General features: G+C 47.9%; 1 protein-coding gene across 1 annotated transcript; it reads right to left on the minus strand.

Moving 5' to 3' along the window:
• Positions 1-7,374: 7,374 nt before the first annotated feature.
• LOC120648438 (cytochrome P450 89A2-like) lies at positions 7,375-12,164 on the minus strand. Its single transcript, XM_039925218.1, has 2 exons — positions 12,051-12,164; positions 7,375-9,215 (listed from the first exon to the last, which is right to left on the minus strand). The coding sequence occupies exon 2, from the start codon at positions 9,182-9,184 to the stop codon at positions 7,628-7,630; it is 1,557 nt and encodes a 518-aa protein (XP_039781152.1). The 5' UTR covers positions 9,185-9,215; positions 12,051-12,164; the 3' UTR covers positions 7,375-7,627.
• Positions 12,165-12,766: the final 602 nt, after the last annotated feature.

The raw sequence follows: 12,766 nt of genomic DNA on the forward strand, positions 1-12,766 counted from the left end.
GGCCCCTCCAACTCCAAGCATATGCATCCGGGGCCGATGACGTAACTCGGGAGGGCACGTGTCGCGATCCATGGCCGGCCGGGTCCCGGTCGGTACGAGTAGTTTACCGGCCAGGCGCAATCATTTGGCTGCAGTGCACCGGAGCGTGGCCTGCCTCGGAGGCTGGGAAGGGAGCGCTGCACCCGAGGGCGTCCAAATCCGATGTAACAGTACAGTGGTCAGTGCCGGCCTCTACTCCGTCGCTGCGACATCGGCGCACCGCGCTGCCGAATGCCGATGGCCGGATGGCCGCCGGTCGCCGGATGGGCAGAGCGCGGGGCCGCCGAGGTGCTGCGCATTTGCAGGTTTCACGTGCCGCCCACAGGAGCAGTTGCACTTGTCAAGCGCCGCGACTATACGTCGCTGGGCTAAAAAAATCAAGGGAAATTGGTACGTGTCACATCCCCAAATGACGATTTTGTGCTCAGCACACTCTACTTTTTGAAATTCTGCACAACACACTCCATTCTTTAATTTTTGTCTCCAACACACCGCAGCACATAAAAAATCTTATTTGCCCTTGCAAAAACCGGGCCCACCCGTCAGATCTCTCCCTCTCTCCCTTCCTCATTCCTCTCTACAAGCCGCGCACGCGCCGTCCCCGGCGGAGCTCGAGAATCCCGGCGGCGGCGGCACCTCGGGTCCCCGCCGGAGCTCGAGAATGACGACGGCGGAGGCCATGGCGGCACGACAGCCCTCTCCACCGCACGGTGGAGGAGGCGTCCGCGGCACCAAGGTGGCATCGCGGAACCGCTCGCGCGCGCGCCCACGCGCTGCCCATGGCGGGGCGGCCTCTGCCGGCGGCCCTCCCACCTCCCTCTCCCGGATTCAGAAGTCCGCCATGCTGGCGGCCCTCCTCTCCACCTCGAGCGCGCCGGGCAAGGGTCCCTCTCCGGCGGCCTCGAGCTCCGCCGCGCCGGGAAGAGGGCGGGGCCGGGGTCCGCTGCACTAGGGCGGCACCGCGGAACCGCCCGCGTGCGCCCACGCGATGGCCACGGTGGGGCGGGCTCCGCCGGCGGCCCGCGACATGAACGCCATGGCGCGGCGGGGCGGGCTCCGCCGGCGGCCCTCCCACCTCCCTCTCCCGGATTCGGAGGTCCGCCGCGCCGGCGGCAGGGGCCCCTCCTCTCCACCTCGAGCGCGCCGGGCAGGGGCCCCTCTCCGGCGGATTCGAGCTCCGCTGCGCCGGGGAGAGGACGGGGCCGGGGGCAAGCACTGCAGCCGCGCACGCAGGTGAAGCGTCCCCTAATAAGAGAAGACTAAAATGTGTTACAAACATCAGTCCCAGGATAGCCGATGACACATTTATTACATCGGATGGTTCATTACCGTACAACTCTACGCGGTAGGGAGCAGAGAAGCGCCACTATCGTGATGATTACAATCCACACACACGCAACAATATTAAATATAAAAAGTAAGTCATCAGAGTCTTGCGCCATGCGGTAGCTCCTGCGGGTGAACCTAATCCACAGGCAAGGCTGGGTGCAGGACGGTACCCCTACTCAACGTCGTCGGGTAAAAAGTCTGGATCTTCTTCTGTAAAAATAAAGAATGGGGTGAGTACAAACGTACTCAGCAAGTCCAACCACACCCACGGAGGGGGGTATAAGCAGAGTAATATGCACAGGGTAATTCAAAGATAAGGTCAGGGTTTACTTTTGCGGAAAGCAATATTTTATGCAAGGGTTCATTTGAAAACAAGCATTTCTAAAACCAGTTTTCTTGTACCGAGTAACATGAGGGGTTGATCCGCACAGGATCCAAGTTTTAAGCTGCTACCGGACTCCTCATCCGCCATAGCACACGACACAACTACCGAACACTTTTCCAAAACAACTCACGCCCACCCATCCATTCCCAGATGAAACACTAGTTGTGAGACCACACCGTAACTCGCCCAGTACCGTGGGCACGGACTATTCGAATAGGTTCCAACTCTGCAGAGGTGTGCAACTTTACCCACAAGTGGGGTACTACAACACGATCACCTTAGTGTCGGTGTAGATCCCAAAAAAGCCTTTACCCACCTTAGCTAGACCTGCCTAGCCACCACGGGATCCACCAAGGGGCCATTGACCTAACTCTGAGGTTTAACCGGGGCCTAAGTCACACAGAACATATCCCTTCTCCTTGGTCATCCGTTGCTCTCAGCTCTTCTGATGGCTAACAAACTAACTAGTGGGGTTTATGCTAAGTCGTTGCCCATACAACGATCGAGTGGTTTGCACGAAAGTGGAGTTAGGTGAGATGTAACACCAACTCGGTCCTTAGTGGTGACAAGATGGATATCTCCCCTTCCTCGCTCTACCATACAGGTACGAGCACACCAAATGGCAAATCACACAGAAATGCCATCCATCCCGTCTAGACTTATCTTTCGAAAATTCCACTTTTACCCCTTCCCACATACACACACACCTTTTCTTTATAAAACAAGTTGAAATGTGTATAAGGTCCTAAGCGTTCTAGCAGTGATTAACGTCCAAACATAATCAGACATTAATCTAGGTGGACAAGGAATGGTTATAGCAAATCAAGCGGTGGCTATCCAACCGTGTTTTTAGCAAGCAGAACATATGCAGTTTTGTAAAACAGGCCAATAGGTTGTGTTTATAAAAACTAGGACAAAACATGCATCAAAGGGCGGGATTGAACTTGCCGTCTTCGAAGCCTTCGGGGAGGTCCTGGTCGAAGCACTGTCCTTCGGGCTCGGGGTCGTGGAACTGGTCCTCGTTCGCGGGCTCGCAGTACTGCTTGTCAACAGGCTCTCCTTCGTTCTCACCGTAGTCTACGACGCACACAAACAAACACACAATCAAGAAAAAGAAATAAAAGATTTATCGTTGAGCTCGATTCGAAAATAATTAAGATGTGGAGATGGGAGCAATATTTTCGGGCTATTTCTTAATGGCATGGCCAACACTATAATAGAAAAGGCGTGGCAAAGTTTCGGGTTGGTCGGAGTTGTTTTGGCGCATGAAATGATAGGTTTTATAAAGGTTCAGGGGCTAGATAAGGGATCAGGGACCAAGTTGTAATAAATCTTGAGAAGGCAGGGGCCTGTTTGTAATTTTTTGGAAATATTTGGGCCTACTAGGAAGGTGTAGGAGTTTATTTATTATAAAGTTTATAAGCTGGAGGGCTTGTTTGCAATTTAAGAAAACAGGAAGGGCTTTTGTTACAAGGGTGGGGGTTTCTTTAGTAAATAGACTTGAGGGGAGGGGGCTTTGGGCTAAATTCCCTGTCCTCTTCCTCCCTCCCCCGTGCTGGGAAACAAGGGAGGGGGCACACAAACAAACACACAATCAAGAAAAAGAAATAAAAGATTTATCGTTGAGCTCGATTCGGAAATAATTAAGATGTGGAGATGGGAGCAATATTTTCGGGCTATTTCTCCGGCAGCGGCCTCCTCCTCTCTCCGTGCGTCCTCTCTCTGCCCTCCCGGCCGGCGAGCTTGTGGGACGGCGAGCGGCGGCCAGTGCCGCGCGGTGCAGCAGCATTGGGCGGAGCGGAAGGAGGACGGAGGAGAGGGAGAGAGCTGACGGGTGGGCCCGATTTTTGCAAGGGCAAAGAAGTCCTTTTATGTGCTGCGGTGTGTTGGAGACAAAAATTAAAGAATGGAGTGTGTTGTGCACAATTTCAAAGAGTAGAGTGTGCTGTGCACAAAATCACCATTTAGGGATGTGGCACAGACCAATTTCCCAAAAATCAAAACCATCGCCGGAAGCTGGTAGTGGACTCTCTACTTACTTATTTGGTCCAGTAGTAGTTGTAATCTATACTAAAGGCGCATGCAGCAAACAATGTAGCATGCTTCATGAATTTTACCTGACATCCGGTAGAGCAATAAATGATCCAGCCATCTTTTTATTCTTGTTTTAATTATTTTTTCTATCATGTGTTTTACTATTTTAGACATGCACGCTGACATTGAATGCAAATATATCCACTAGATAGCCAGACGTACGTCTTTTTATTCTTGTTTCTTATCTATTTTGTTTGGGTAATCTCTAATGCTTCAAAATGCATTTGTACATTGTTTTTACTTCTTTTCTTTTTCTTCATATGTTTATCTATTTTTTCCATAAATTTGTTCCTCTCATTCTTTTCTCCTCTTTCCTATTTCTTTCCTTGCACTTTTGTCTAGTCCTTTGTATTTATTTATTTATCGTTCTTTCTTTTCTATTATGAGCCTAATCTATATTTGAATTTTGTTTATCCTTTATAATTGATATCAACTATGTTTTCTTCAAATGTTAATACATGTATACTTACCTATTATTATTGTATAAATATTTGTTCACATTTACGATTGAGTCATGCTAACTGTATATTAATTTATTTGTATTATAGACTTATAAATTGGGGTACGAAATAATTTATTTTCTTTATATGCTAACTTGTTTAGCGTGTATATATGCTTAGAAAATTAACTTTTTATGATGTAGATGCATTTGTCTTCATGTAAAATTATTTATCTGCGTGTAAATAATTTGTTCGCAACACCAAATTATTTATTCGCTTTGTCAATTAAATTGTTCCGTCATGTTGACTCATTTGTTCGTGATATTCTTTTTTATTATTTATCCTATACAATCAAATGTTCGCAATGTGTAATATTTTGTTCTTTGTATATTATTATTTGTTCGCTACATTTAACTCTTTGTTCCTAGAAAATAAGTATTTGTTCATGTTGTTAAAATATTTGTTCGTAGTAGCCGAAATTAATTATTGAGTATTAAGAAAATATTTTTTAAAAATATCATGCAAATATAGACAAGTGTGATCTTGTTTTGAAGATCTTGTCATAAAAAAGTTAATAATACAATTCAAATTTAGTTTGGATACATGGTTCAAGATTTATATATTTTTTAAGTTCTAAACTTTCTTGCATGTGGGATGACATCACCAGTTTTGTCTTTTTTGCATGTATACATCGGTTGTTCTCTATCTTGAATGATTGCGGCGGACAAATCTGCATCTAAATTATTAGACTGGCAAAATTAACTAAATGTGAAAAATATTTCTTCGGGTGATGGATGTCCGAACCATCAGCTTAGGTGATGCATAACCGCTCCCCTTGTCAAGTTAAGGTCTCGGAGATTTTTTTTGGCAAATGTCTATTTTACCTCCTCCAACTATCACCAAAGTTTGGTTTTTCTCCTACAACTATAAAACCGGGTATTTCACCTCCCTCAACTTTTCAAACCGTCCGTTTTACCTCGCTCGAGCGGTTTTGAAGACTGTTTGCTACAGTAACCGTAGGTTTGTCTTTTTCTTTTTTTAAAAAAAATCAGTTGAATCTTTGAAAAATCATAGTAAATCACAAAAAATCATAAAATAGAAAATCCAATTTTGTTGGACTCCACATGAGTAGATATACACAGTGAATATATTATATGGTATACTTTAGTACAATTTTTTTACTGTAACTTTAGATATATACTTTTCTGTAATTAATTTATAGCTACAGTTTTCGTCGTCCCATTATGGTGAAATTTTTATGGTGGCCTAATCATTATATGATTGAGTTATAGTAAAAATTTTATGATTATTAGATCATGTATGACTGAGTTATAGATTTATCTATAGATTCGTCTAGATTTTTCTATAGATTTATCTAGTTTATATAGATAAATCTATAGATCAGTCAAACATGATCTAATAATCATAAAATTTTTACTACATCTCAATCATATAATGATTAGCTCACCATAAAAATTTCACCATAATGGGACGACGAAAACTGTAGCTATAAATTAATTATAGAAAAGTATATATCTAAAGTTATAGTAAAAAATTATACTAAAGTATACCATATAATATATTCACTGCGTATATCTACTCGTGTGGAGTCCAACAAAATTATATTTTCTATTTTATGATTTTTTTGTGATTTACTACAAAGATTCAACTGAATTTTTTAAAAAAAGGAAAAAACAAACCTACGGTTACTGTAGCAAACAGTCTTCAAAACCGCTCGAGGGAGGTAAAATGGACGGTTTGAAAAGTTGAGGGAGGTGAAATACCCGGTTTTATAGTTGTAGGAGGAAAATCAAACTTTGGTGATAGTTGGAGGAGGTAAAATAGACTTTTGCCTTTTTTTTATAAAAGGTCTGAGAGATATCGTGGCACGAGCTTATCATAACGGGCCGCCATGGCCCATGGGGTCGGCCTGGTTCTATGGGCCGGATGCGGCTAGCGGGAGGAGCGTCGAGCCCATCTTTTGGGAAATTCCACCTGAACATCATAAATGGGCTCATGAAGTACGGAGATGTTGTGAGAAGACGGTCAGGCCTACCGCAGGTCCAAGCGGGCCAAAGCCTATGCGGCCGAAATTGTTTGCCAGGCAGGCCAAGCCCAGCAAGTTAGGCGTCGTCTCTGCGGCGCGGGGACACGGGACACGTACAGTTTCCTTACCCTTTCTTCCGTTTCCCTCCCGGGCTCTCGACTTCTCGAGCGCTGGAGCCAGGGACACGCACTGGCCTGCAGCCCGCGTGAACAGTGTGAAGAAGAGACCTCCTGCGTCTCCCCTCTCCCCCGCTCTCTCAACCTCACGCTTTGCCTCACGGCGCCGTCCACCAGGTTCCATGCAGGCTCTCCAGCCCACGCTTCTGCCGCTTTCGCACATCCCTGTCGGACAGCAACACGCTCTAGAATATCTATCTCGTCGAGGCGACACGGGAACCGATGTGCTTGCCGTATGGAAATGGAAAGTTGGAAGCTTCAGCAACACAGTACACGCCCCTTCCAATGCTTCGCGAAATTAAACTTGTCAAACACGTCAAGCGACAAATCGGTACTGATCGAGGACGGGGATCTCTGAAGAATTCACACACCCATGACAGTGTCTCTGCTGACAACTCTTGACAACTGTACAGAAAGTAATTCTTCATCCTCAGTTACACCCCGATGATGAGACAGCAACAGCATCGTAAATGCTAATGAATTGTCAATTTTGGAAGTACACAACACGAAAAGGCATTTTTTTCGTTAATTAATAAGATTAAAAAAAAAGAAAAATGGGCATTTCATCGCAACTCTGATGATGAGACGCAAAGACACACCCCTGAAAAGTTCAGCTATCCGCGAGTAGTTCTGTTCGTCCCATTTGAAAATTCGACTTTGCAGTGTTGGCGATTTGTACCGTCATCCTCAGTTTTCATGATGATGAAACTAAATAGGACATGGCTTAGTTGACCTCTGCAAGTGAAAATAAACAAGAACAGGAAATTTCAACCGAACCGCTCGTCCGCTACAAACTTCTCATTGCTCACAAGACGGAAATTGTGAGTCAAGAGCATCTGAAGACAAATTCAGCAACAATTCAGCTATCCAAGAGCATCTCTGTTGTCCAACTGGCACAGTTTTGCTAGTGATTTACTGATTTTCCATACCCACGAAGTCATCCACAATCAATATGAAGATGAAGCCAAGCTACAAACTTTGCAGTATCTCTGCTGATTATTTTAAGAAACTGCAATTCTTCACAGCTAGCGTGAGCAGTATTCTGAATAGATATTTACATCACACAGCAAGAAACCAGAGAACCACTCTGCTATTGGATCGCAGTAATCCTAGACTGCTAGTGAGCACTCGCACTCCGAGTCCTCCTGGGCACCAGGCGCGGGCGAAGCGGCTTCTTCATGACGGTGGTGAACTCGTTCTTCTCGGCGAAGTCCACCTCCTCGCCGGGCACCTCCTGCCACTCGAACTCCCTCACCATGTTGGCAACGAAGTACTCCAGGTACAGCATCGCGATGCCGAGCCCCGCGCAGATCCTCCGCCCCACGCCGAACGGCATCATCCTGATCCCCTTTGTGCCCGTCACGTCGACGCCCTCGCCCTCGCCGCCGGGGAGGAACCGCTCAGGCGAGAACTCCATCGGGTTCTTCCACTCCCGCTCGTCCCGGCCCATCTCGGCCACCATGAAGTTCACCGTAGTGCCCTTGGGGATCAGGTACCCGCCGATCTCCATGTCCTCCGCCGCCTTGTGCGGCAGCACGAAGTGGCCCGGTGGGTGCTTCCGGAGGCCCTCCAGGATCACCGCCTTGAGGTACGGCATGTTGTGGACGTCCTCCTCGGAGACCTCTTCCTTGTCGTCGTCGGTGGCGGCTTTGATCTCGTGGTAGAGCTTGTCCTGGATGGCTGGGTTCTTCACAAGCTCGGCCATGATCCACTGCAGCCCGGTGGAGGTGGTGTCCGTCCCGGCGTTGAGGAACTCGGAGCAGAGGAGGACTATCTCATCGTCGGTTAGCGGGCGATCGCCGTCCTCGTGGAGCTTGATGTCGAGCAGGGTGTCCACGTACGAGTGCTCGAACGTGGTTTCCGTCTTCGGCTCGCCGCCCCGCCTCCTGTACTCGCGCCGCGCGTCGATGAGCGGCAAGAAGAGCTCCTTGACGCGCCGCCGCAGTGCCCGCGCCTTGTCCAGCCGCTCGCGGAAGAGGTGCTTGGTGACCGGTGGGAAGAAAGCGAAGACGGTCATGTTCCTGGAGATGTAGATGAGCGACTCCCGCTGCGCGGCGGCGATCGCGCGCACCGCGGGCTCGTCGAGGCGCTCGCCGAAGCACATGAGCACGAGGAGGCAGAACATGGCGTACTGGAACGTCTCGACGACGCGGGGCGGCGGCGCGCCGGGCGCTGCCTCCCCGAGCTTGTCGGCGAGCACGCGGCGCACCCAGGCGCGGGCCGGCGCGAAGAGCCTCACCCGCGACGGGTGCAGCGTCTCGGCGACGAGGTTGCGGCGGAGGAGGCGCCACACGGGCCCGTAGCTGGCGCGGGTGATGGTGTTGTCGTTCTCGCCGAGGAGCCTGGCCGACACGAGCGCCGGGCGGTCCGCCAGCGTGGCGCCGCGCTCGACGAGCGCCGCGTGCGCGAGGCGGCGGTCGGCGACGAAGACGGAGAGGCGCGCCCCGACGCGGAGCGCCACGACGGGGCCGTGCCGCTCGAAGAGGCGCCGCAGCAGGGGCTCGATCTCGGCGGGCGAGTTGGTGAGCCACACCACGCTGCCGAGGAGCGGCAGGGACGGCGGGCCCGGCGGGAGGCGCGGGCGCTTGCCCCCCGCGCGGTGGAAGCCGAGGAGGAGGAGCGCGGCGGGGACGAGGAAGAGGAGCGCCCCGAGGAGGAGCTGGGGCGCGTCCATGGCTGGTGCGCGTCGAATCGCCGGGTCGGATTTTTTTTTCTATATATGAAAGCGCCGACCCTCCGCGCCCTCTCAGGCAGCCACGTCGGCCAAAAAAATTTCGCCCGTCCGATCGTGATCCGATGGTTACGGATGAAAGGAAATCTTCCTATTTCAGAGTACTAAATAAAATATATTTAAAATTTTTTTTGTATGGATGGATTACAAATCACGAGACGAAACTAATGAGCATACTTACTTCATGATCAACTCATAATTAGTGAACGGTTATTGTAGTATCCGATGGTTACGGATGAAAGGAAATCTTCCTATTTCAGAGTACTAAATAAAATCTATTTACAAAACCTTTTGTATGGATGGATTACAAATCACGATACGAAACTAATGAGCATACTTACTTCATGATCAACTCATAATTAGTGAACGGTTATTGTAGTATCACTGTATGACTACGGATGAAAGGGAATCTTGCTATTTCGGAGTACAAAATAAAATCTATTTACAAAACCTTTTACAGGCCGGGTTGTAAATCACGAGACGAACCTAATAAGCGTACTTAATTCATGATTAACTCATAATTAGTGATCGGTTACTGTAGTACCACTGTATGGCTACGGATGAAAGAGAATTTTGATATTTCGGAGTACTAAATAAAATCTATTTACAGACTTTTTGCACGGATGGGTTGTAAATCACGAGACGGGTTGTAAATCACGAGACGAATCATTAGTGAACGATTACTGTAGTACCATTGTATGGTTACGGATGAAAGGAAATATTACTATTTCGGAGTACTAAATAAAATTTATGTACAAAACCTTTGGTATGGATGGGTTGCAAATCACGAGACGAAACTAATGAGCATACTTACTTCATGATCAACTCATAATTAGTGAACGGTTATTGTAGTATCACTGTATGGCTACGGATGAAAGGGAATCTTGCTATTTCGGAGTACAAAATAGAATCTATTTACAAAACTTTTTACAGGCCGGGTTGTAAATCACGAGACGAACCTAATAAGCATACTTAATTCATGATTAACTCATAATTAGTGATCGGTTACTGTAGTACCACTGTATGGCTACGGATGAAAGAGAATTTTGATATTTCGGAGTACTAAATAAAATCTATTTACAGACTTTTTGCACGGATGGGTTGTAAATCACGAGACGGGTTGTAAATCACGAGACGAATCATTAGTGAACGATTACTGTAGTACCATTGTATGGCTACGGATGAAAGGAAATCTTACTATTTCGGAGTACTAAATAAAATTTATGTACAAAACCTTTGGAATGGATGTGTTGCAAATCACGAGACGAAACTAATGAGCATACTTACTTCATGATCAACTCATAATTAGTGAACGGTTATTGTAGTATCACTGTATGGCTACGGATGAAAGGGAATCTTGCTATTTCGGAGTACAAAATAGAATCTATTTACAAAACCTTTTACAGGCCGGGTTGTAAATCACGAGACGAACCTAATAAGCATACTTAATTCATGATTAACTCATAATTAGTGATCAGTTACTGTAGTACCACTGTATGGCTACGGATGAAAGAGAATTTTGATATTTCGGAGTACTAAATAAAATCAATTTACAAACTTTTTGCACGGATGGGTTGCAAATCACGAGACGGGTTGTAAATCACGAGACGAATCTAATGAGAATACTTAATTTATGGTTAACTAATAATTAGTAAACGATTACTGTAGTACCATTGTATGGCTACGGATGAAAGGAAATCTTGCTATTTCGGAGTACTAAATAAAATCTATTTACAAAACCTTTTACACGGATGGGTTGTAAATCACGAGACAAACCTAATGAGCATACTTAATTCATGATTAACTCATAATTAGTGAGCGGTTACTGTAGTACCACTGTATGACTACGGATGAAAGGGAATCTTGCTATTTGGGAGTACTAAATAAAATCTATTTACAAAACCTTTTGCACGAATGGGTTGTAAATCACAAGACGAATCTAATGAGCATACTTAATTCATAATTAACTCATAATTAGTGAACAGTTACTGTAGTATCACTGTTGCAGATCATAGATTAAGTAGCTCATTAGATTCGTCTCGCGATTTACAACCTATCCGTGTAAAAAGTTTTGTAAATAGATTTTATTTAGTATTCCATGCCTGTGCTCAAATATTCGATGTGACGTTTTTGGGATAAAATTTTTGAATCTAATCACGGCCCTAATTTCTATATGTGAATGCCCCGAAGGTCGGCGCAACGGCAGACTGGCCACGCCAGTAAAAAAAGATTCCTACTATTCGATCCTAAATTGGCAGGGCATGTGATTGGCCGTGCCATCGTTATCTTTGAGGCCTTGAGACACGAATGGTCCACGCGTCAGCTATCCATTCGGTCACTACAAAATATCTGAATCTAGAACTCTCGACCGGTAATTTTGGTGGCCTCCGAATGGGTGTGTGCTCTACTGCAATGACGGCAGTGAAGCTAGGCTGGAGAGCCACGCGGCGAGTTTGGGCGGGCCGCCGGGCACGCCCTCGATGGGTGCGGCGAGTTCATGCCGTCACCGGCGGGCGACCCGGCCTCGCTCCGGTACGCTGCGGTGCCGCAGGTCGGGCGTGATAGCCGCGCATTGCATGGTGAGGAGATGCCCCAGGACCGCTCCCAGCCGCCTTCGACGGCGAGATTGAGACGTCGGATTTCAGCTACTATTTTTTTGCATACTTTGCTTTAAAAACAAATATCATATTTCTATCTATGTATATCCATTTGTCTATACATCTACTACAAATCTCTATATAAACTTATATTGCCAAACGAAAACAAATAAATAAATTACGTGCGCCAAGGCGCGCGCAAGGCACTAGTAAAGGCAGGGTGGACCGGCGCCGGTGATGGTAACCGCCGCCGCGTGGCGTGAGTGGAGCCGTGGAGGCGGCTGTGCCTGTGGGGGCGTCGCTTTATAAGAGCATCTGCAAAAGATCTTATCTTCAATAAGTTATTAAAAAAAGAAAAAAAAGGTAAAAACACCTCATCCAACAGAAACGGCATCCACCTCATCTTCTATCGTCGTTTTGTATCCCGGCCCTCTCGCATTGCATCTTTGTCTAGCCCTCGCGGTCTCCATCCCGGCCCTCCCGCGCCGTGGGCCCATCCCGTCCTCCTCCGCTGCCGGCGCCTCCTACCTCCACCGCGTCCTCTTCTGCTGGGCCCGTCCTTATCGATCCGCGCCTCGGTCGCGCTCTAGCTCCGCGGCACGGCCGACGGGTGCGCCGCCGCGGCGGCCTCAGCCACCCTCCGCTCCGACGCGGAGTGGATGAGCTCCCACGGGTCCTCGTTGCTCGCCGTGTCCGAGGACGAGGAGTGCCGGCCCATCCTCGTCGATCCGCTCCATGGCCGCGCTCAGGTTCCGCGGCACGCCCGTCGGGTGCGCCGCCGCAGCGGCCTCGGCTGCCCACCGCTGCGACACAGAACGCCGGCTCCCCGGCGAAGGACACGTAGCCGAAGGCGGCCTCCCGGGGAGGTGGCTCGCTGGAGCACACCGTGAAGCTGTGCAAGTGTTGGAGTTGCATGCTGATGCCGCAG

This window comes from Panicum virgatum, chromosome 9K, assembly GCF_016808335.1.
Source record: "Panicum virgatum strain AP13 chromosome 9K, P.virgatum_v5, whole genome shotgun sequence".
NCBI classification, from domain to species: Eukaryota; Viridiplantae; Streptophyta; class Magnoliopsida; order Poales; family Poaceae; genus Panicum; species Panicum virgatum.